General features: G+C 42.1%; 1 protein-coding gene across 1 annotated transcript in view; it reads right to left on the reverse strand.

Annotated features, from left to right (window-relative positions):
* T265_02819 (hypothetical protein) overlaps positions 1-25783 on the reverse strand; it is a gene marked incomplete at both ends in the record, with an annotated part of 68627 nt that overhangs the window by 17512 nt on the left and 25332 nt on the right. Inside the window, 3 exons of the mRNA XM_009167163.1 lie at positions 5845-5986; positions 10514-10591; positions 14808-14860. Coding sequence (XP_009165427.1) covers positions 5845-5986; positions 10514-10591; positions 14808-14860 — 273 coding nt within the window. The remainder of the gene's footprint in view (positions 1-5844; positions 5987-10513; positions 10592-14807; positions 14861-25783) is intronic.

Consider the following 25783-nt stretch of genomic DNA (forward strand, 5'->3'; position numbering starts at 1 on the left):
GAACGTCATTTTGGAACCAGTTAGCACAAGATCACGTAATGTGAAGTACGTGATCAAATGGTGAATGGTGTTGCATACGTTAAACACACCGCTGATTGGTTTTTTGTAGCTGAATGACAGGATGCTCAAACTCTCAAACGTAAGGTTACAGGTCTCTGAGATATGGCCAAATGAGACATACGAGATTACACGGCGTGGATTACGACGTGCAACCCCAAATATCCATTCCGAGAGTGGGAGTATCTTATCTACTATTGATAGCATATATATATATATATTCATGTTGTGCAAAACATATTTAAGTTTTAGAATACCATACTGTAGTAGTGTCTCTTCGGTCTGCTCGGAGCATAGACAAGGTAACAGTACACATCTCTTCCCCTAAGCATGCCTGAAAGTACTGTTTAGCTACCTCAGTGACTGTTGGGCCTCACATAACACAATCGGGTGGACCCTTGTTTCCAATTTCCTCTCAAACCCAACGATGACTATGGCTCAAAGGAATCAAACGTGTTTCCTTCCTACAGATGAATCGTCTAGACTAACCACATCAAAAAAAGAGGAGCAAAGAATGGTTTTATTACCAGCAGCTTTGAGGTCACTGAAATCCAAATGCCTGCGATTTCAAAGAAGAAACTCCATATCCTACGGCGTCAGAGAGGACATAAACTGAAAACTGGAAATAAAGCGAGATCGGAAGTGACATCCAGTCCCCCTCAGTGCAACTATAAACACTTGGTATGGTTAACCGTAGGCAACCAGGTTTTTGATTGCAGACGGGTTTCCCGCTTTTCCACATTATAAACATTACCACATTTTATTTCAAGCAAATGAAAAATTCACATTTTTCCTTTATCCACGTCCTCCGGAGTTCTGCGGGGGAACTTCCTAACCCCAAGAGACAGCGCGAATTTCACCGGTCCCAGTCTTCTCTCCAAGGGGTTGGGAATCTCTCGATTAGGAAAGCTGTGCACGGAATACACCCACATGGTTTTCGTCAACCAAAACTGCCATGCAACTATTAGAGAAAAAAATTGCTATCTTTTCGATTGTTAATGGCAAACAGCAAGCTGCAGAAGAGTGCGCCGAACATTAGATAGCCTCATCATCAAGCAGACAGGAATTTTACATTCTTTACGTCAAGCAAACAGATGCCGCACCACGTTCGAATTTTTCTGGGCTTATTAGTCGGTAAATTTAAGTTACAATACTTTCAGCCATATTTATCGGTAGTCAGAAGAGATAGGAAAGCCATGCACTGAAGTCGAATGCGTGTCAACTTAGGTTATACACTTTTGCTAAAGAAAGAAAGTATCACGGCACACAATATGAGATGAGGGATCTTTGCACAGCCAAAGCGGTGTTCATAACTAGCGAACATTGTTTTTTGGTTTCTCTGATTCCCCTGAGACCCGAAAACCGTATAGTTGCCGAATTTCATGAAGTGTACAACGCTTTATGCGTATGACATGGCTAATGAGTTCTAACAACAACAGAACTCGAGTCCTGTTCTTCCTCTGTTTGATATGGACTAACAGGAATCACAAAGGCATTGAGAGGATTGATCAAACGCGTGAGGTGAAAACAAATTAACGTAAATCTTCGTTGTAGGAAGTGGTTCCGATGTTTCATGAAAACCGGTTAAGGGCATAAAAGGTCAGCAACAACCACACAGTAGAAATACAGCCGGTGGAACCGCTAAACAAGAGGTTTCAGGTTCCTATGAAGTTGCGAATCAATAAAACATTCCACGAAGCTAAGCGACTGGTTTTGCTTACTTCCGGAATATAGTGTCTCACCTAAATCGATAGGACCTCGTAAACCATACTTTCCAATATCATCGTTGTCGGTATGTTGCATCTTTGACAGCCACAACAGTAAAGAACACTGACATCTCGTTGATGCGCAATTATAGATTGAGTAACCACGTTCTCAGGAAATACAACCACGATAGCCATACAAGGATCACTCAACTCAAAGGCTACTTTTACACAGTTTCTCCGGCAATAGAAAAATAATGATCATAGAAGAAACAGGAACAAAATTCTGAAAAATTGAGAGCAAATCGTTTTAAAGGTTTACTCACTCCTGTTCGGGTGATAGCTATCCAAATAATTATAGGCAGAGTAGCTTCAGAATTGAAAGTGACCGGGCAGACGATTATAGAAGTTATGAAAGTGCACTATACCAAACCAGCCGATAAGTCTTGCATAACCGGATCAACACATTAGGAGCCCGTCAAAAACCCCCAGACAAACCATGTTTTTGCACACGGCCTTCATTTACAGTGGATTAAATTGCATTATTCTTATTCAGCAGACTACGGATTCCATTGAAAAGTAACAAGAAACTCAAGTAACTGGAGAACTCCGGATGGTAGAACATAAATATGACACGATTATTGGACCAGCTATGGTGCTGCTTGATCGAAATGTATATCCATGATGCTTTGTATCCATTCAGCCTCGAAAACTTTATTAATGACCACTATGTTTTTATCTGCGACTTACAGTTTAGTAACCACTTATTCCCGACTCAGAGTAGCGACTAGCGCGGCTCTGGAATCGTGGGTAGATACACTTCATAGCACCCGTTTTATCGGTGCGTTCCGTGACACCTCAATCGGATGCAGACGAATGCTCTGATTTGGGAGTCTAATAGACACACAAGACGTAGCAGAGCCAATCTTTTACTAATATGAGAAGCTTAAAACCTTGCGCTATCTTGTTTAACTACTCCACTATTTTGTTTCCCCATGACAATATTAAATATCTCAGTATCACAACATACGAAGTTGTTCAGTGTTGACTATTTGATTACCGAGTGAGAAGGGTTTCTTGTATTTAGATATCATGCGTATCCTGGTCCCATGTCTGCTGTGACCATATGGGGCTTCATTAATTCACTACTGACGATATGGCCCTATAATTGAATCTGGGTGACAGAAGATACATACCAATCTAATGTGTTGTACATAGGACATTTCGTCAATGTGCTTCATGATGACAGTATTAGCAAACACTGTTTTGCTGGGTTTGGTAGAAGCTTACTTGGATTAGAAAAATTCTGAGCGGACGAAATTCGTGAGTTAGCAATAAAGAACAGTGAAAACACTCCAACAACTTTGACAAGTTAGCCTTTTTATAAACACGATCTCGATCCGATTGAGACAACACGGCGTATGCTATTGAGTTATATTAGGGTGCCAACATTTATGACGCCAACATTGAGTTGGTCGCTGTGCTGAAAGCGCAATAAAGGACTGCCAGTCAAAATATCCTCAACAATTCCCCAGAAAAGTAAAAATAATTTATTATGAACAAATTTAATGTGAGTCAGATTGGCCACAAAATGCGTCCGTTTCACGCGGGCTAGAATAGGGCTGTCCTGAAATTTTTTACCGTGGAATGTGTTAGTTCACAGGTGAAGGCACTTTCATACATATCGACCGTAACTCAAGGTATTTCATCCGTAGCGTCCGTCATATCCAATACGGATACGAACTAAACAGCGTATTTCATTTAACGATTTCACCTTCGAACATTTCGCAGTTATGCTTTTCTGATCGGTGGGAGCCGGTGGCATGTAAGAATTCATCTTACACCTGTATTTCAAGGTTTACGTATGGTATCATACTATCTACATTTAAGTAATTAACTCATACCTGGTTGTTGTTTGGCGCAGGGAAAAATCATGCGCTTCTGTTTGTTTTTAGACTGCTAGCCAGAACGGCGGTCTGACTGCAACTGGCGTGCTAGAATGTATGCGCCCTTTCAACTCTTTAGTCAAATGCAAATTTGGGTTATGAGGGGACCGCGACCACGTGAAGAGGTCACCACAAAAGGGTGTAAGTGGAAATCACCGGTTGCAGGCAAATAGGAATATCGCTGGAGAGGTGATAGGGTCACCAATATCCACAAAGGAACGTGGATCCCGATACATTGCTGGGTTTTGGGCTTCTCCGTGATTTATGTTACAATACAGTGCAGGTCAAAGATGGAAGACGTCGGCAGCAGTCCCCCAAGCAGTTGTCCTAGACTCAGGCGAATCCGTAACACATTGGAACACGGTACCCAGCGAACGGAATTCGAACACAATGAATGTGTTAATAGTGACTGATATGTGAGTGGGAATTCTATCCGTATTTAGGCTGATTTGACGATTGTCTATCTGCTGAGTAGCAATGAAAAGATGTCTGGCAAGTAGTCTTCCTGTTAGAATACTACCATGATCGATCAGGTCACGCGCATTTACAACTTTGGTTACCTGATGAGCTCCAAGATGGGTGAAAACGGTAGTGGGTTGTCGAAGAATTTACCGCAGCCCTGTAAGTAGTGATTTCTTCTCTTTTTGTCTGCGTACTTCGAATGACTGACATCTACCATACATGTGAGCCAATCCGACTTTATTAGTTGAAATGTTTTGTTCAGCTGTAGCATTCTTTCGGTGCCTAACTGCCACGCCACCAGAAGGAAACAGTAGGACTGGGATACTGCCAGGCTGCCAAATCTTAAACAGGGCAAGTCGAAAGGCAGATGTTACCTTCGAACCACGGACCTTCCATTCAGTAAATTCGCGCTCTAGCCACTGAGCCATCCCGGCCCCTATTTTATTAGTTGGGTGACTCTCAGTCATTTATACGTAAAGCGAGAATAAAAGCGCAATGTCAATCAGGCCAGAGGTCACCGAATTGAGGAGATGGCGTTGTTTGCCTCCAGATAAGGAAGTCATTTCCTGCTTTCCATCATGTTCGAAACTTTAAGAAACTTTCAGAACCAGTACAGCTTTATTGCCACGCATTCCTTTGATGCAGTGCCGTAATTTAATAATGCAACGAAAGCTGTTTCTTATATTTTGCTTGCACTACACCTTTTTCAAGGTGTGGTATGACTATACTATACATGATATTGGATAAGGTGCCTCATTTCCCTATGGTACGTCCAGTCATCATATAGCTGAAGATCTCGGAAGTAAACGTATACCTGGAACATACTATGTACGTATATCTGTTTCTCCTTGTAGCGTAAACCATTTGGTTTTACGTACCGTATTGGGCAGGAAAAGCAAAGGAAGTGTGCCCTTCAACATGAGAGGTTCTTCCGTTACTGGAGGTTTGTTCATGATTTTATCGGACCAACTAGCATTGAGATGAAAATACATCCTTAATGCAATTATAAAAGCGATATTGACAGGTTTTTGTGTGACGATAAGCCTCGTTGGTAAGTATGACTTCTGTTATGGTGTTTGCATAATATTCGTGTCGAATCTTGTTTAAAAAGGGGTAATGTGAGTGGACACAACCGGTGCAGTTGCCTTGTTAAAACTCACCAGAACCACGAAGGACAATCCAGCTCCGAAGAACTCTTGTGGTAAAATTCAAGCTCCGGACAAAAAACCATGGGACAGACCCCGCCGGTTCTCCTGTGCCTATTATTCACTCTAAAGGTGAGCTGCACATGGTGGTTTATATCACGACTTTGTCCGTCTGTGATGTTACATACCTCTGCTTACGCGCTATTGCTTTTGTTCCTAATGTCTGTTTGAGTAGGATATCGCCATTACAGGACACTGTTCTAAGTTAAACAGAATCCTGGAGCGTGGTGAAAAAGTTCTGGAATACTTAAAGCAACAAGTGTAAGTAGAATGTGATCAGCCCAGGGTAACAGCATCTCTTTTCGTGGACAACTGCCCACGGTACCTTTTTGAGGAACGACGTGTACGACGTTTTAATTTCAACCAATAACAAGGCGCCAAACTCGGACCTGGGTCCTTCAAAAGCAAATCAACGATGTTATCCATCGATTTACCTAGATACAGATTGTTGGTGAATGTAATTATCCTCACCTGTATTACGGAAAGTATTTTGTTCGTGAGCATTTGAACCAATTTCGATCCACCGGAACGTAGTCTGAATATGTTCCGTCGCTTCGGGAGCCGAATGGCTGTGGAAGGTACGGTTGCACGATCCCGTCGGTCCAGCCAGCACCTGTGAAATCGGATCTCGTTCTATTCAACCCAAACTAGTGAATCAACCAATTAGGCAAAACCAGCACTATAGAGCGAAGTTCCTCTCTATGTGCGTGAGACATTTGCGACGACCGTGTCAGGTTAGTTATGACGCGTTTCTCCGCATGCTAACTCTTGTACAGACGTGCACGCAAACTGTTCTCTGGTTCAGGGCACTGACAAACGTCGTTTGTGAGGGCGGCGACGCACTGGCACCATTTATCGGTTATTATGGTGGATCACACACACAAGTTGAACAACGAAGCGCTCAGGCCCCCAGGCAACTGCAGATAACTGCTCATTAGTCGCTGAAGTTGAAAATGTGGTCAAGGTCGGTAGTCCATACCAGCGACATGAAGAAGGCCCATACATCTGTTTGGGCCTCTGATCTGCTAGCATTGTGAGGGACGCTGGTCAATACCAGGTCTGGCTTGTTTTCAATATTCCATCTATTTTGACTAGCATGAAGTAAGTAGAGCAGATTACACCGCAACAATTAAATTAAACGGTGGAGAAAAGTGATCCGATGTGGAGAATACAAATATCTTTCTTCGGTCAATCGGACTGTTTGTGACCGATTGGGAAGTCATCTCTTTCAGAGGGGTTTGTTGTTTACCAAACCCTTCTGAAACGATCGTTCTTCGGTGTTAAACAGGGTGTTTATTCTGTTGAGCGGCCCCAAGAACAGGGACACAACACATGAGTATCTGAGCAATTCGTCATTACTCTAGTCATTACTCAACCAGTAACCACATGTTAAGGAAGAGCAGTACAAGACTAACCATCCACGTGACACTTCCTGTTAAATCGAAAATTGCTCACAAATACACAGGGCGCAGTGGCGTGAATTTTGACGCAGAAGCGCTGCCTTAATTCACTGAACATCTGTATGCCAGGGGCTTTATGGAACACCAGATTTTATGTTACATTTAGTGACACAGCCATCGACCTAAATGTATCTAGTTTTGATGGCCGAAACGAGGGCTTCTCGAGGTTCTTCCGAACTGTTTGCCTATATTAGAGTAAGATGCACCGCAAGATGACGATAATTTTCAACCTGAGATTTCCGCTTTGTGTTGATGAGCGAAATATGTGTTATTCCGTTCCACTACACCTTAGATCAGTTGAAAGTCCCATGAGGAACAGTGCGCCCTCTACCAGTGACGTCTGCCACCGTGAGAATGGCTTGGGGAATAGATGCTTCAGTGTTTCAACCGATACTTCTTTACAGATATTCACTCTATTCGTTACTCATGAGAAAATAAACGAAAACTCATAACTGTGTTCGACTCCGCAAAATATTTGCTGGAGCCGGGAAACCGATTGTTCAAGATACGCCTTTCGATGGCTGTCAGGTAGCAACTAACGACAATGTGTCAAAGATGCCACAGTTTGTGATTCCGTTACCTATCATGTAAAACTGCCCACAGACCACAGACGGACTAGTGGTAAAATAGAAAAAAGCGGATACTGATAACAAATATGGTGTAGAAATCGCAGACGACATGCCTCGCACCCACAGTTGTACGAATTTATGCAAGTTGTCTAGGTTACTAAATATGGAACCTTTTGCACCCGGAGTTCCAGTCCAATCATTGTTCCACACCAGTCGACGATGTTTCTCCAGGATTTCATGCATCAGGCCCACTGTAACCTGATTCCACTGCAGTATTCAATTGTGCATGACATGTGCGTTGACAACGCCAAGCGTGCTTCTCTGTTTGGAAGGCTTGTGCAGTCTCATACTGTGATGGTTGAACCGAAGAGTTTATTCTGAATAGAATTTCCACATGTGTCGTTTGGACGTACATTTGGACACTTGCATAAGTGATATGATCCCCATTAATTGATATTATACTCATACTTCATTTTAAAATGCATACATTCAGTGGAAGCCTCAGAGGCCTATTTGTACTTGCGTTTTTTTCATGGAGACCTCCAAACTGACCACGATCTCTTTCGTTTAACGTGCCTTACATTGCATTTCATCCGTAGAACTGTCAATATTGCTAATAATGATATTACTGACAAATGCGTTTGTCGTTGATGATGCTTGTGTGCGAAACCGAATTTCAGCGTACGGATTCAAGACACTTTAAGATTTTCACGCCGTGTAAATGACTGTCCTTCTGGTCTTTGTGTTTATCTGGGTCGAAAACTAGTTAATGACTCGTTTATTAACAGACAATTGAACTGTTTAAAAAACGTTGATGTGTTGTTTCCGCAAGAGTTTTAACTTTGAAGTGAAGACAAACTTCCTAAACACTGGGTTGTTAGTTACAAAGGCCTTCACTGGGATTAATGGTTGTGTAGATAAAACACTGCGACCATTCATGTGTGGAGCTCAAACTCCGACACGGCCAAAGATGTGCACCGCTGATGAGCACTAATAAGAGCGAAACTCGGGCCCAGTGCTTCCCCGCCTTTGGTGTGAACTCACTAGAATGATTGCATCAAAACGGGAGGATGACTGTTCAAACGAGAGTCACGTGAGTGTGCATTATACCCTGAAAAGGTTATGGCCAGGCTAGAAGGAGAACCACACGTAGAAGGGTGTGTTCAGCGGGTGTTTTCGATGAATTCAGACGACGAAGTTGTATTGTTCTTTCTACACTACAAGGATGAATTGCCAGCAGCGTGAACCAACATATAGGATCAAACGAGTGAGGAAAGAGAATTTTTTATAATGGACAAATAATTCTATTCGTCAGTAAGTTAGGAATGCTTTTGCGTCTCTGTGATGCGTCAGCGTCCACTTGGAGCTTTTGAATGGGGGTATGGAGGCGATATTGCAATCTAATGACACTAATAATAAAATAAGTGTTGTACGGCCAAAATAACACACAGTGTGCCCCTCCGTGTGCAATAAAAGACGAATCAGAATTGGGTGACAGATGACGGATATCGAGGCCAGTGACGGTAGAGAAAATCTTCCCGTCTAGACAGAAAATCAGTTTGCACAAGCCCGCATATGACGTAAGCTGGTGGCGTCGTATAGCGTACTGTTTAACCCACAATTTCATTGATTACGGACTGCACCATGAATCAAATACTTGAAAGCAGAATACAATTAATCCTTTGATTCACGGTAGATTTAAAGCGTAAAAATATATACCACTGTACAGTTGAAGCTTGCTTAGGGTGAGGTCCCTCAACGCACATCAAATCATAACGCACTGATGGGGACTGGTGATGAAACGTTTGCAAACAAATTGCCCAGTTTGGCGAACAAACCCACAACCATCATAGCAACCCGTGCTATCAGCATTTTCTTCTTATGCAAAGTTTGCGTGGCAAAACACCAGCAGTGTGACCTTGAAATTATTCGAAATTGGTAAAATATAAGCAAACCATTGAATGACAACTATTTTTAAGATGATTTTGGCGGCAGTGCACTGTATCGCGAGCCTTCTTCATTAAGCGATACTAATCTAACAGTGATATAACATCGTCCATACTCAGAAAAACTTGGATGAGTGAAAATTCCAATAGGTGTACCCAAATTGAAACTCAAAACGAAAAATCGAACCGTATATATATATATATATGTATATATATATAAAGTTATCGGATGCTAATCAGAAACCCAAGCAGTCTGCCTTAAAGCAACAGCCGAACCCTGAGTTTAAGTTTCTAAATACACAGTACGAGTTACTTTATATATATCAGTAGTCCGAGACCCCAAATTATTTTGTTTGCATATCACTTTTGGAATCCCGCACAATTTTTTGAGATTTTCTTTGGTCGCAGTAATGCTGAGTCGCAAGCACCACCTCCGAAGATAGTATATCCAAGAGAAGAGACCCAAAGCTAGTTTGTCCGTGATGATTACCCTTTGCAGAGGTTAGTTTCTTATACACTTCGGTTATACAAGCAGAAGTGAAAGTTCCATCTGGGGATCATGAGAGAGAGAAGTACAAGTGGGTTTGTCAAATCTGATTGCCTGGTCGACCTTACTGAACATTTAAATACATGCTAATAAAAAATGCGCAACTGGATAGCATGACAATACAAGCAAATAGTAACATGGGTTAGAATAATGTGCCAAAGCGTACGAATGAAACAGCTGGTATCCACAAGGGGCATTAACGTAAAAATGCATGTTGTCTAATTCGGCAACATTGCGGAAGTTCCCCAAAGGGCCTAATAATGTAATCCACCGGATTTAATTTCCTATCTCCGTACGGGCATGGTACCACTGTATACTAGCGATGAGAGACATTAGTACACTTTTTCGGGTACCAGGCGTTCCACCAGCATCCTGTGCATACCCTTAATCATTTCGCCCCTGGTCACCTCTTGGAAGAACTCATTTTAAAACCTCCAAATAAAGTAAAACTTGTCAAGAAGTATTGACAAAGGGCAAATTGGTTGGCACGCGAAAACAACAAAACCCACCTTGCTCATTTTGAATTGGTTGCGTGTAACGTGCTCTGATATTATGGCATTTAGATTCCTGAGCAAATGAAAGTTGGACTAGATTGCTGAACATAATTTCAAAGCCTACCTGTCTGTGAATATGCCCCGAGCAAGCACATCATTAGTGACAGCTTCGATGAAATTGAGATAGAGTAGAGCCTTATGCCTGCAAACAAGAATAAAATCAAACGAAGAGTAATATCGTTTTACAAAGACGAACAACACCGATTGGGAGGCGGGTGAAAGTTTAATAGCCCGAATGAAAATATTTTTTCACAAATGGACCCGGATTTTTTCAATTCATGATATCATTCCGGAAATGTGTGATTTCGTTGAATTGTCCAGTGCTATGAAGCTCATTTGTTCAGTATTTTTCAACTTTTCACTTTCCACAAACACCACTTTACATCAGTCCTTTTGTTGTTGTCGTCAGTTAGGTTCATTTTCCACAACAGTATCCACCATGACCATTATCTTACCGGGTAACCCCATTAAACTATAAAAGATCTAATGCTCTCCTCGGAGAATGGCAACATGGACGAGGTTGTCAATACGGATTTAAGAGGACCGTAGAATGACGTATCTCCTGATAAGCGAAACACACTGTTGTTCGATTTCACATATAATTCAAATGGACTTGAGTGTACCCCACTAAAGTGTTTAAATTCCGGAATGACGTCAGAGCCTTATCTAAGGTGAATGAGGAGCAGCGCGATGATAAATGTTATCGCGTGAATAGTGTTTTTTTCGAGGTCATGCGACAAAAGATCGAGCCAGCTAACGCCAGTCATGAATAGGCTGACGATCATTGATGTGACATACTTTCGGGAGTGTGTCGGCGTGGCATTCGTTGTGTTTGGATAGAAACGCTGCATGGTGAGTAGCCAATCGAAATCAGTATGGTCATTTCCAGGCTGTCTGGCTCAAAATCTGAAGTGGACTGGCACTAAGAAATTCCTTTTCCTGCTCCACCAAGTAAGAACTAAGATCGAGATGCATCCGTTTTGCTATGTCCGACAGTGAGAGTGATGGTTCGTGTTTGTTCGTAAGAACTCCATCACCACCATCATCGACGGTACTGAGAATAAGACTGATCTTTGTGGAATTAGACCGACCACTTGAATAAGTTAAGGGTATTTAAGCTGTCTGAGTGGAAAAGTGAGTGCCTGATCCAATAAAGCTGAACACTCCTGAGGACAGATTTATCATAAGTTAGTAGTCCATATTACCAGTCACCGAACCCAGAAATGAGGTCCGAGTAGAAAGTCACCCGGCTTCTGAACAAACCTAGTTCAGTTTCATAATCATGTATTATTGTAACTGTCTTGGGTTTCACGAAATGAACCTGGTGTCCATTGCACGACTACCCTAGCATGTAAGTGAATGGACAACTCTGCTTGATCTGCCATTCTGAGCCGCTTTAATTGCTCATCGTTGAAACACAGGTTTGCGGTGTCTGAATACGTGAGCGCAATTAACCGTAAAACTATACGGGTAGACTTGATTTGTAAGATAGTGACCGTCATAGTAAACCATATAGTTGGTTTTTATTCGCAGTTACATGCCTGTGGATGACAGTCGTACTGTGGATGTAATTTAGAAAAATATGTAAATTGTATACATTAAAATTGAGAAGCTGTTGTGTGATTGATGCCATAATTCCCTTTCTGTACAACGTTCCGGTAGCTCATATTTGCCTAGAGAGAATGATCTGCGAAATCAGCGTAGAATGGCTTCGCAATCCGGACGAAAATTCTATTGGAAATAATCAAATCTCCTCCAAACGCCATCAGCCTGTGAAATCGCTTTTTACCGTAGACACACCAGTCAAATTGAATGCCAACGGAACGATTTGTTTGGACCAGTACTGGTGGGTGAGACAGTAGGGAGAAATATAGAGTAGCGTGGTTAATTCCAGTTCGATAATTGTTAGGTTTGATGTTTTTATGGCTTTCTGTTGACTTCTTATAAGGTGATATTTATGTTCACGAAAAACGATCGCCTAACGACCATGTTGTGTTTATGTATGTGGAGATTAATGTTCGACCATCGCTGTTTCCGAAAACCAAATTTCGAAAACATGGTCTGCGAGGATGGCTGTATCACCACGGAAAGAGAAACAACTATAACGACGAACAAAACCGGAAACTTAGCAAAGGTATCCTAATTAGCTTCACTAAAGGAGGCGTGGGTATTGGAAAAAAACACGAAGAATGTGTTTAGGAATAACCACTCTCTGCTGACATTTTTATCTCACAGAGGATCAAGTATTTTGTATTCCCAGTCAAGTTTTGCTTGAAAAAAGATGATTTCGTCGAAAACACTCTCCAGAAAGATTATTAGCATGTGTGTGTAACTTCGCGGATTCATATATGGATAACTGGAATCTAGTTCTTCTTGGTAATCTTAAAGCCGGTTACGAGTATCCCATCATGCATTTGGTTTTTTTCAATGACGAGAATGTCAGAAAATACCATTTCCACTTCTCTTCTGAGAGTTGTATAGAAGCTCTTGCCAAAGAGAAATTAAAGAGAAGGAGCGCAACCCTTATATATGTATCAGACTAAGTAACGCCTTGAAATAGTGCATGTTGGTTAACAATCTTTTAGCCACCATATCTAAAGTAAATGATTTGGCCAGTTTTGGGAAATCCAGTCGAGGATAACGTAACCTAGAAACACATCATCATCATCATCATCGACATTAGCAACAACACCAGAGGACGCTGGTGCTTCAGTGCTGTAGAGCCACGTCATTATATTTGAATACAGTCATATAATAAGGAAGATAAAAAGTGGAACAGCCAGTGGAACGTCGGACCGAACTACCACACACCAGTCGCTCGAACCCCCAATAATCAGCTGAATAATCTGGATAGAAACTGGAAACACGAGTGACACTGATATCAATTAACAGTCATACCGTGTCTACGCCGCACAGGGGTCACTTGGGCCCCATTCTGGAAGGATAACACCACCAACGTCACCCATATTTTCCAGAAGCATCCTTCATTCTCCTCCACTATGTCACATGTTCCCCACCATGGAGTCACGGTCTGCGGTTAGCAAAAGGCTGTAACAGGTATTCGCCATTGCCCAGAGGAGCGTCAGTAGCGCCTACTCTACCTACTCGCGCACTCATATCCCATCCAAACTGGACAAGATTAGAGCTCAATATATCTTAAAAACTACGTCTGAGAGTAACAGAACTACAGAATATTGGGGCGAAATTGGGTACAGCGAACACCTAGTGAATAACGGCACATTTACAGGGCGCTTCCATAGACTTTACCAAACAAATTGCACACCGATGGTCACCAGCTGCAAACCAAGCTTAAGACCTAACAGCTTAGAACAGTACCAACCCAGGCGGAAACAAACACTAGATTTTTGCAACCAGGATCGAGAGGGAACAGATGGGGAGGTTCACTCAACGACTGTACTTGGGTCTTGCATAATTGTTTCAAAAAACAGCACACGTCAATAAAAATCATGTCATAGGAGCCTGTTGTCAGCTTATTTCACGGTGTAAAGGCTACCGGATGAATCGAAAGTCGACTTTTGAATAATAAAGAAACTGATTGCCAATAATGTTCCAACCTCCCGTCTAGAGGACTAGAAGGCTGTGTGGGTTAGACATGTCGGCATATCGGGTCAGGTGGCTGTTGATTTCTTTGTTGTCTGATTACCAGCCAAAAACTTGCTTTGCTACACTAAGAGGTTCTTGAGGTTGAAATATGGGTGAAAAAAACCCTTGAACCTTTGAATTCTATGGAGAGGAAAATTATTTAGATTCCTATACATCCCTTACCAAGATACTATTAAAAACACCAATCAAACCCCTTGTGAAATAATCCTTCCCGCATGTGAGAACGAGAGTGTTCCTCGATGAAACCATATATTTGCAGGCATGAAACCATAAATTGCAGGCGGGATGAACATACGACCGTGGACTGGAGGTTAAAGTTGAGAATCAATTTAATTCAGCCCTTGTCTTCAAACGGGCACCTGTCCAAGTGTGCACACTGTTCAGGGCGGATTTAAGAGAAATCTTTAAGAAGGTAAACGATAAGCCGCAGCTTGAATAAGACTCGGGTTAGGACCCATAACTGATGACTAACGATGTCAGTTTTCGCTGCTTAGATTCTTGTGAGCATCTACAGCTGGCTTTTTTCCTTCGTTCTTTGTTTTAGATATTTGTTATCTTGTAAGCTGTTGTCCATATGTGACAGTATCGGGATCAATACTGGTGTTATTTTCATGGTGTGATGACTTAAACAACTCTAGTCAAGGGAACAACTGAATATGCAATGGTCATTGTAAAGTGTCCACTAGCTAGTGGGACTGCGTCATGGTGATTACATTTCAGGTTTCTAAACTTACTTGTCGTTTATGCGCTCTCTCCACGTATCTATTCTTGCCTGGACTCCATCATCCTGTGGAATATCAAGTTAGAAAGGTGGTAATGATAAGCACAACAAAACAGTGTAACGGGAGGATTTGAAGGGAATGACTGGGCGTTTTAAATTATACGACTAGGCTAAGACGATAAAATTTGATGTGTGGATCCAACTTTCAGAATCGAGCGAAAGAAATTCACGCAGTTCGAGGTTCAGGTGTACAGCTTTGCCGTTGTACGTACCACAATAGTCAAGATCTAGTCAGACAGTGGGCCGACAAATGGCGCTACCAGTCCACCCGGAAGATACGTGAAGAATCACATGTAAAACTCAGGTCGATGAATGTAAGCAGTACAGGTAAGCGCCGATTTGACTTCATCCTCAGTCGTCTTTTGCTAAACTCCACCGCCTATTTCAGGAATTACGAACTCGCTGACCATTTGCTATTGAAGTACTATGTGCATTCAACCAGAATAAGCTGTAGTGGGGCTTTCGTTCGACAGTGGACAATTCAGCAGCATCTCTGCAAACTTACGACACAGCGTAGTGGTGTACAGTATGTCCATTGGAATGACTTTTCATTCGACACTTCATCAGATGTTCCTATTGAAGTCGTGGTTTAAGTGGAGCAACAAAAGCAGACAAAAACTTGGTTTTCGGGAACAAGTAATGTTCTAAAGCGCATACAGTACCAAAATTCAACAGCTAAAAGGTGAATGCTTTGCAGTGCACCTAGTTTTCTATTCATCTGTTCTAGCTAAATTGTTGAGTCAAAGACAGCGAAGATAGCATCAGCACACTTTTTGTAAAAATGGGTTTTGTGTCTGCTACGGAACTTCCCATTTAAGGTGCAAATTTGTTGGCCAGGTCCGGTCTCAGTGGGCTTCTTACTAGGACTACATCGATCTAGTTGTAGTTTTAACCATCGAACAAGGATTCAACGCTGATGGTGCACCGTTTCAATAGCCCGCCAAGGACCCCAACTGATAGATTAACGCTTGATCTATGGCTACTGGCAAAACTGGTCGTGAGAATGATATTTCAGATGCTGCATACCGAAGATCTCGATGGATGTGACTTCACTGCCTGAAGCCAGGGCTTGGACTGCATCTATAAAGTAGCTCGATAGATTCGCTGGAAAGATGTCGTGCATTTCTCGCTAACCAGAAACATCCCCTTGCAAATCTTTGCCAGGGTCAAGATATAGGATTTGCGTTCACATTTTTCTGGGACTCTGACAGAGTAAAACAGAACTGTATCTCATGAGAGCTCATCTGTATTTCTACATTCTTTGTTTTCCTTAACTTTCTGCATTACGTTATGATGGAGGCTTATGAGCTTGATTGAGCAAAATATCTATTAGTTCTCATTCTGTTTCCATTATCCATCTATTCTACTTCGAATTCCTACATGTACCGGTTATTTCTTTATGACGAAGTTCCTCTCTGAACCTATTACATTTGCTGCCTAGCCTCTGGGTGGAATCCAGTGATCCATAGTACTCCACATTAAAGCCCCTTTTAATTGTCACTTCACAGTCTGTTCTCGTTTAAAGGCTCGACGATACCTACTGCATTCACATATCGGTCTTTGATGAAGTAGTGATAAGCAAAAATGGCGTTGCCTTGACAAAAATTACTAGCTGCGTGCAAAGCCACAGGACGTGGCTGATCGATACGTCCTGAATCTTAGGTGATTTTTCCTATGATCAAAGCTGTAGCTCAGACCAAGCGTGCACCAATTCGACAGGGGCTCTTATTCTTACCAGATTACGAATGTTGGTGACAGCTGCTGCCTACGAAATGTGACTTGTCAAAAACGTGTTTTTGTCATCATTGTGGGTTTTAGTGTGTGATAATAAAGCCGCAAAATTCAGTTCAAATTTCAGGTTCACAGTTTGTTTGCAATTCTGAGGTATCCTACCACAACGAGAAATTCAGGATGAAGTCATTTGGATCGCGTCTAGGGAGCACCCGATCGTTGGGTATCCGATTTTGATGCCCGTCATCGTATTTCTGGTTTCATATTGCAAACTTAAAACCACTTTGTCACATAGTTCAATGTGAATGCTAGTTATCCGAAGGAATCGGCTTCGGGAATGTCCATAATAATCACCTGCTGCGGGTGAGGAGATGAAGAGCGCCGATGCTCCTCGGAGGAAACCAAAATGCATATGACATGGCTGAAAATGCTGTGAAACCCATGATCAAGAAGAAATTCACAAATCGAGTAACTGGAGAGGAGGCGGAGACAGTAGTGTATTTCGCCTCCTCCACCAACAGATCAAACTAACGTGGAAGTTACGGATGCATCTGTTTTACGACTATACAAAGATGAGTATGAGTCACCGGCAGATTCGGTTCCTCGAAATTCGAAGTTCAGAAGTAAAATATTAAGTGCCGTTTATTTTGAAACAGCCTTTAACTTCGACATTCCATTCAACCATAAGTTGATATCAGTGTTGAACTACTAAGTTGGTTTTTGAAAAAAACCTACGGTCAAATATTGCACAACACCAGGTCCTACACACAACGAACTCGTCAAAAAGCAACCCGCATGTGGTTCAAGGAACCGGATTGAGTGCGTGACCATACGTGTTACACGATAGCGGTGAGCGTAACCGCACCCTTAGGGAAAACTCCATTTTTATGCGGGTCCCAGTTCAGCAACCCAACCAAGCCCCCCTCCCCCGAATGAACCACACATGCATATCCACACACTTGAAAACCCTTATGATCTGCCTAAGAGTGGATACAAGCGAGCTAAATATGTGTCTATTCAACCACACGATTTCACGTAATGGGGTGTTTTGTTTTCAGTTATTTTTTCCCGAAGCTGATGGCGTCTATAAAATACAATTTTGTAAGGGCTTGAAAACTCTTATGATCTGCCTAAGAGTGCCTAAGCGAGCTAAATATGTGTCTATTCGACCACACGATTTCACGTAATGGGGTGTTTTGTTTTCAGTTATTTTTTCCCGAAGCTGATGGCGTCTATAAAATACAATTTTGTAAGGGATCTATACAGCGGTGGCAATAAGTCCCGGCATCTTTCAACGCTTCTCATAGTCTGTTGACTTACAAAAGCTAGAAACTCGAAACAGAACAAAAAATAGACAACAGAAATCAGTACTGATATCATCAGCAACAAATGGTGCACGGGCTTTACTTTAAAGAAGAGACAACAGCAAAGCGAGTTGTTAACTAACAGCTAATTGGCCGGTTGTTGGAAAAATGGTAATGCAGCCAGTGAAAACAGGTTCACCTGAGGTTCGTCAAAGCGTTTGTAACGGTATTCGATAGCACTGGAGGTGCGTGCAACATTCATACAGTGGTAGTTCTTCCTAATGTATTTCGATTTCATCACCATTCAGTGAACGTTGTGTCTGTGTTAGTGCCCGCACGGAACAGCGTCCATATCAACTCACTATGAAGGTCGACTTTACAAATTTATGTAAATGCTTGAAGTGATTGAGAACGACGAAGCAGTTGATACTCGCGGATGTGCTTACCTCAGGCGGTGAAATGAGAAACTGCGCATGTGCGAGAAAGAGAGGCCATATTTAGCCAAAACTACCCAATGCAACTAAGTCATCAAGACGTCGTGCGGGAAGAATTCATCAAACCTGTGCTGCGTTCTGTAGCTAAATTCGATTCCCTAACCGATATCATGCTACAAACACACAGTTTCGAGCACCCTTGCTATTCGGAGACCAGCCGTTCCTAATAACCGAACAGCAGCACATTCAGTTGCCTGAGAACATCACAAACGAGAGATTCAGTTGGGCTCCAGGTGAGTCTCTCGAAAGAACCAAATTAGTTTGCAAATGAGTGTACAGTCGCTAATTTCGTGCAATTTGGTTTCAAGTAGAACATAAGGTTGACGGAAACCCGGGGACTGCGCCTACCCGAGGGGCCCCAAGAAGGGCGAAACCGGTCGTGGGCTGTCGATGGATCTTCAGCACTTATGAGTAGTACATTACAAAGACGAACATCACATCATTCGGACGGATGTGTCACGTGTAGGAAACGGGCCAAACAAAGACATGCCCTGATTGTTCAGAATGCCAGCCAATCCGAGTCAAGCACCTGTGACTCGACGCTTCTCGCCCCCTCACGGAGATTCTGGTACGACCTTGTGGAACACACACTGTGACTATCCTATAAATACAGTTGTACTAATTTTCCTTTGTCTCCATAAAGGGCTGTGTAGAGCTACTGTGCCTTTTGATATACCATAGTGGGCGGAGCAGGAAGCCAAGGGACCGATACAAAGTTGCATGATCGTCCACTAAGTCACAACACTTCCGTAGACGTAACTTGTCTAGTTGGATCAAACTTACCCCGAATAGACAAAATTTAACCGGATCCAGCCACATAATGTGAGTTGTAAGATTCACGTCCAGGAAGGACGCCGCGGCTAGTTTGCTGCTCAAACAGAGTTCTGTGTAGTGTATAGACAGACCATTCCCTCCTTATTCAATATCCCTGAGCATTCTCAAGACGAGCAGTAGACAGGACATGAAGGAACTCTCAAGATAACGGATTGCCTTTTGTCATCTGTCTGTGATACTCTGATATTGGTAAGATGAGGTAAAGTGTGTGCAAACAGATTCGCAATCATTTGTTCACGCTTATTCAGACGGCGTACAACAGAACCATTTTGGACTGCCTATTTCTGATCTATAACCTGATTGTCAATCACACATGTCGAGAACTCTAGTGTATCTACGAATGGCCATTTGAGCGTGCAAATGATAAACGCGCGATTCGCGACACACTGGAAACTGGAGACTATGTATCCCCAAGAGATAACTTACAAAACTTTATACAGCTGATGACACCATCCATCGTCATTCGAACAGGATTCTCCAGAGCCCTTTGGCAATTTTAGAGAAAGCAGGGTTCATTTTCGAATAGAGTAGTGGGAATTTGCCTAGCTGAAATATGCATGGGCTAATGAGCAGCAGAAGTACGCACATTTTCAGCGGCACTCAGCGTACTGAAATATCTTGGTCTGCTGGACTGTGTGTAAATCCTCGGTCTCACACCCGTTACAAACCGCTTACTCATGGATCTGGTCTTTGCACTGTTTTATAATTTTCTAGCACCAAAGTGAGCGTCATAGAAGATTTCCTATGCTTATAAAGCCATCCTGGTTGTGCCGTATATGGTCAGTCCACTAGAATAGAATAGANATATATATATATATATATATATAGCAAACATTTTTTCCTGCGTTAGTCAAGTGACCAATGCCAGGAAGTGACTACACTCCAGAAATGACAACAGTTTATGAGAAAGCACCATTGATTGACTCGCTCAGTTTTAGAGAAAGTTATGAAGAACGATCCCTAAGACCTGAGGTTTTATTTCTCCGCTTGAACTGGTAACTTGTCAGATACTTTCAGTCTGAAATCTTTTTGACCGACAAAGGGAGTAAAACTACTGTTCGAGAGCACCGAGTAATTGGTCACATTTTGCTGACTAGTTGAAATTCGATGCAACAACTGGCATTATCGTCTCCTTAACAACTAAAACCTCCGACTAAAGATGGAAAATAGTGCGACTGTTCCACAAAGGCGCATTAAGAAGTAGCCGATTCGAGTGCCTCCTGAAATTTTGCATTGCCCGGTTTTCCGCTGAATAAATCTTTTTACAGTGAAATCAAACATCATTTTCATACAAGTTTCACGACCTGAACTGGAGTAAGGTTTCCTTCAGGAAGGCGACAATGGTTTGACTCGTAAATATTCCTTTGAAATGGGCCTTTGGCTATGGCCAGTGTGTTTTTCGGGCTCTATAGTTAGGTTTTACTTAACTGTGACAAAACGATCCTTGATCACAAAATATCATAGACGAGCTTACGCACCAGAAAATCTCCCAAAATGAAGCAGTATAGTGACAAAACCTCTGTAGGGCACAGTCCCTATCACAGACAGCCGGAGGTCGTCCACAGGGACTGGTCAAAAGAGCGCATAATGAACTGAAAAACAAATTAATAAGTGCGTTCGTCACACCGTTTTCCGATTTACCAGAGTACTTGTAAAGGGAATGTGCAACCATGCTCAGGACTTGATCGTTTTTAACACAAAAAGTGGATATGAACGCGTGCTGACTCCACGGGCCTCCTACAGTGAACGTGTACGCATGTAGAATCGTGCGAATAAAAAACCAGAAATAACTAATCACATTATAGAATGGAACTACAGTGTTCATAATCCGTTGCTATTTTAGCACGTGAAGCACTATTTTACCTCCTCTTAGGCAAAACCCGTAGCTGGTGATTACAGGACTCAATGATGTTTGGCACTGGCAGTGCTGAACGTTCGGAGGCCAAGCTTAGATTGATTGGTTGTTTCCAATATACAGACGTGGTGCTTATTTGGATGCTTTCTGGGTGAACATTCCATAGACAGATGTGATTACATAACCTGTCTCAGCTTTGTGGAAAACACGGACTTCGCGTGGGGCATCTGCTCGTCTAGGTTAGGGAATGCTAAACCAGAATTTTATCATCACTCGATGGTAGTCCTGTGACTTGGCTGCCGAATTCATTTTGTTCAAGAAGCAGAAGTTAATCCGTTTTGCGGATTATTCATCAGGGTTAAACAGAGGATTCTCAAAATGAATTGTAAACCTAACGCGAGTAGGTAATTCACAGACTTTGGGAACCTGAAAAAGCTGTTAAAAATAAATGTGACATGTTCACAGTAATTAGGAGTACATAAGTTGGTCTATGTGAAGTATACGGTTTGTTTCTGAAGGTAGCTGGGACAACTATTTGTATTATGGCTCTGTAGATCGCTTATGAGTTGAGGGGGACAAACTGCAAGTCTTCGAAAGGCTGGTCACTCAGTAGTGTCTTGGAAGCGTGCATGGCTGAGACTTCACCAGAATTTTTGTTAAGTAAGATCCCTAGTGGTAGAAAACTGACCATTCCAACCCAAAACCATTGAAACAAGGTCTGAATGAAAGGGGTGGAAGTCGGTCGTGAACTACTAAAGTGCAACTTGCGAATACCAACGCCTGCTGCTCATGGGGAGATGCAGGAACCAAAGTAACTTTTAAGTTTACTGAAGCTTATTCAAATTGGAAAAAGTAGGCTTGAGCGGTCGGAAAATATTTGAAAAATTGTTGCCCCAAAGTACTCTACAGGATTTTAGTGTGGATCGTTGTATCTACTGGCATTTTTGCTCCAGGATGTCGCACTAAAGCCGTTCCATTATTTGAAGGACTGATGCGCTCGATAAGTCATTAAATATCAAATTTCCATTTGACTATAGAACGGCACAAGTTGACAACCCACTTTCAGGCCCATGGTCCGGTGGGTTCACAACTACGACTGGTGATAGGTGATCTTCGGAGCAAGTTTTCAGGTTGGCCGGACAACAAAAAATGCTTAGGAGTTGCTGTATTTAATACGTAATTTGAGCGGTCGGCCACCTTATAGGATTGTGAGAAAGATGTGCAAACGTCCACTTTTGGATCGGTTTCGATTACCTGAAACATATAACTTAAACAAAATATGACTGCCCTCTCCTCGAAGATCACCTGTAGAACGCCCATTAGAGCCGGTTTCAACCATCACTCCATCATTCAGAAGGCATCATGCCTCGAAAGAAACGGCTTAAGTTCGATTTCTTCTTTTAGTATCTATGGAGGGATCTAGCCGTACTGACCTCCGTACGTTATGAAAGTCAAATATTTAGTTCATTTTCGAATTTAAAAAACCGCCAACTTTCTGAATAGGAATGCTGGCCGTCCGAAACTAGCAAGTTGCTCTCACAAGCAGGACTTCTCTAAACTGCTCACATTTCACTAGTGTTTGTTGACCAGCTGACGTCCGACAAGATGATGACAAGACTATGGTAATGCAGACGGATAATGCCGAGACACCCCGTATCGTTTGATTGAAAGCTGTTGTGAAGTATCCGAAAACAGACAGGTAAATTTCTGTCCGACCAGCACCGGACTAACTGGTCGCTGCAGCGTAGCACTTAGGAATCTAGCCATTGCCACATGGTTTACAAATAACCTAGAGCAAAACAGATAGACTAAACACTTCGCTAGGCAACAGTGATGTGGGGCCAAAACCTATGACAGTGAGTCCAAGAGGACTGTGTTCATACTGTTTGATTTCAAGAGTGAAAATTCAACTGATCCGACGACCAAGCATCTGGCTTCGGCATTGAAGGGGATGAGAGATGTGGATTTATGGATCACAAACCAGACGCGATTGTTGCCACACACTCCAGTCAAAGGAACTAGACCAACAAGGTCCAAGTAGATCATTCAGTAATCAGACCAGTGCGAAATTTTATGGGAGCGGGAAGTCGTACAATACTGAGAAGGATGTTTACGGTCGAGTAATCAAGCTTTATTTCGCAGACCGAGTGTTATACTAACACTGGTTCATCACTCGAAGTTGTTAGTTAACAGGGTTTAGATAGAAACGGCATCGTAAGTTCGATTACTCTACTCACAGATGCAGCAGATCTAAAGCGATGAAGTTACTAGAGTACTTTCAACAACAGGTTGTTGGTCGTTAATGATACTTTAAAGGTTTCTATAAGAACAGGATAAATAAGCTTGAGTAGTGGATACGGAACAGTAAATATGCCTGGCTAACGCACCTACAGCTGGGATCCACAGAAAACAATAACAGAGATGGAGTGGGGAAGTTAACAGAGAACAATGGAGAATGAAGAGCATAACCAGCCGCATACTTTCGCCTATCCCTCCTGCTGAATGCACCGAATAAAGATACCCGGTAGGCGCCACCACCCAATATAGTTGTTTATACATTGCAGATTTGTTTTTAGCTGATACCAAGGCACTAAAATACAAACAAGAGGGTGACACGGCTCCTCAAACAAAGCCTCTGGCTTGAGATCGATACCAAACCAACCCGACTTTCATGTAACGATTCGCCAGACATTCCACTTCACAACTTAGTGTGCAAGGAATTTGTTTCACGGCACGATGCATTGACCAAAATGGTTCGATCGATCAGCCTAGTCCGGTCTGTTCGCGAGGGTCACGAATGGTCACCAAATGTATTATCAGTTATTCATAACTCGCCTGTACCGACAAATAAAGCAGTGGACCTATTTTATTAGCACAAAACAAGGCCCATGAAATTGAAAGTCATCTCGCATTGAAGTGGAAGGTAGAAACAAACAAGTGAACATTTTTCTAAGGTGTCGGCGCTGAGGACTCGGGGATCAAGGCAAAACATTTTGGACTGAAAGCTATGCACTGCAAGAAACAACATACATCCAGAACTAAGAATATTGTTCACATCCCCTAGTTTTTGAGAAATAAAATCGATATCTCACCTGCATCTCCTGGTCAACTGTGTTTTTTAAGAGAATTGTTTGATTAGCCCTTAAGTACAGAATTCACCCAGAAGTAGGGGTTACATACTCTTCTGCTGAGCACAGAAGTCAACTCAGTCTGCATTCAGCAGCTTCACTCCCTTTATTTGAGAAAAAGATTGTTGTGACATGGACCTTCAAGCGGTCTCCACTCATAACCTACGACCATAACATAAAAAAGAAGTTCATTGTTCAATGCTGGTAATACAGAAAGAGACCCTTACTATGAAAATACTGAACAAAATGGAATAATTCGGACCTAGAACTAGCGAAGAGTGCCTAAAAATCACCGATTGGGCAACCTGCTTCCACTGGTTTGTGATTAACACGTTGGACTCTGAAGAGGGACATTTTCCAGACGATGTTTTGGCTTCTTGCTCAAATATCAAAGATGGTCGAGGTCGAATGGCAGGATAGGTTGCTACTGACAGTACCGGAAAATTTAACTTCCTACCCATAACAAAGTAATGTTGAACTTCAATTTTGATATTTATGGAAACGAAAACATAGTGTAGGAATTTAAACTACACTCGAAATAAAAGGCGAATTATTCGGCGGTAGACACTGAGCGTTTTCAAAGTCTAGTCACACTGACAGTTCAAGCTGGAATAAGACAGCTAAAAAGTCGGTTTTCTAGGTACCCTATTAATGCCAAAACTGTTGAGTCACGTAGCCACCACGTCATCTGCAACTACTATAGCATTTTTGCTATCATCTTGAGTATTTCACTATCACCTTAGTGGCAGTGAAGCGAATGACGACCTAGTACAGTATTATATCCAACAGCCCTATCATTAGAGCAATACTCTGAGTGGAAACTTGGAATTTCAGATTGTGAACCGCTTAAAATAATACCTAAGACTGGTTGGTGAGGAACAGAGTGACGCTAATGATCTCCAAAATACCTTTGTACCGGTCAGTGCGGCTCACGTACTTCGACCATGTTTGATTGTAACTACCAGAAACAGTGCTTAAGTTGGTCATGCGAAACCTACGATATTTCGTAAATTACATGCGGTTTAAAAGCGGAAAAAAGTAATACTATTACTTGACGAATGCTTTAGTTGACAACTCACGGATGCGAACATTTTCCCCACGTGTTAAAATAATGTACCCAGAAACGCGTGTCATTTATTCAGTAGCATATTTCGTAGTGCGCACTTCGTCACATTTTGCGTGTCGAGCATACCTAACCTTTAAGTTATTTTATCTCATATAGAAAGTTTTGATAGGATAGATGTCGCTACAAGAAATGAATTTGTGATTTCCAAAGCGTTTTTCCCCGTATAAGGAATACTGTATAACAAACATGCATAGAATATCATCATCACATCAACAGGCTCATTACGTGATGAAAATTAAAGGCGATACAAAGAAATTCAGATAAAATCAATAACCTAGTGTGTGACGAAATGCTTAATTAAACCCAGATAACACAGTCAAAATTACTTACGCTCATGGCCGCATTATCAGTAAAAGTTTCGTTTATATCACTCGCATTTTCTAGTTGATGGTTTTTACGGAAAACAGTTTGATAACTTAATCTATCTATGTGCTTTTCGGCCAGACACTTCACGTCT

The sequence above is a fragment of the Opisthorchis viverrini genome (assembly GCF_000715545.1).
Source record: "Opisthorchis viverrini unplaced genomic scaffold opera_v5_37, whole genome shotgun sequence".
Taxonomy (NCBI): Eukaryota; Metazoa; Platyhelminthes; class Trematoda; order Opisthorchiida; family Opisthorchiidae; genus Opisthorchis; species Opisthorchis viverrini.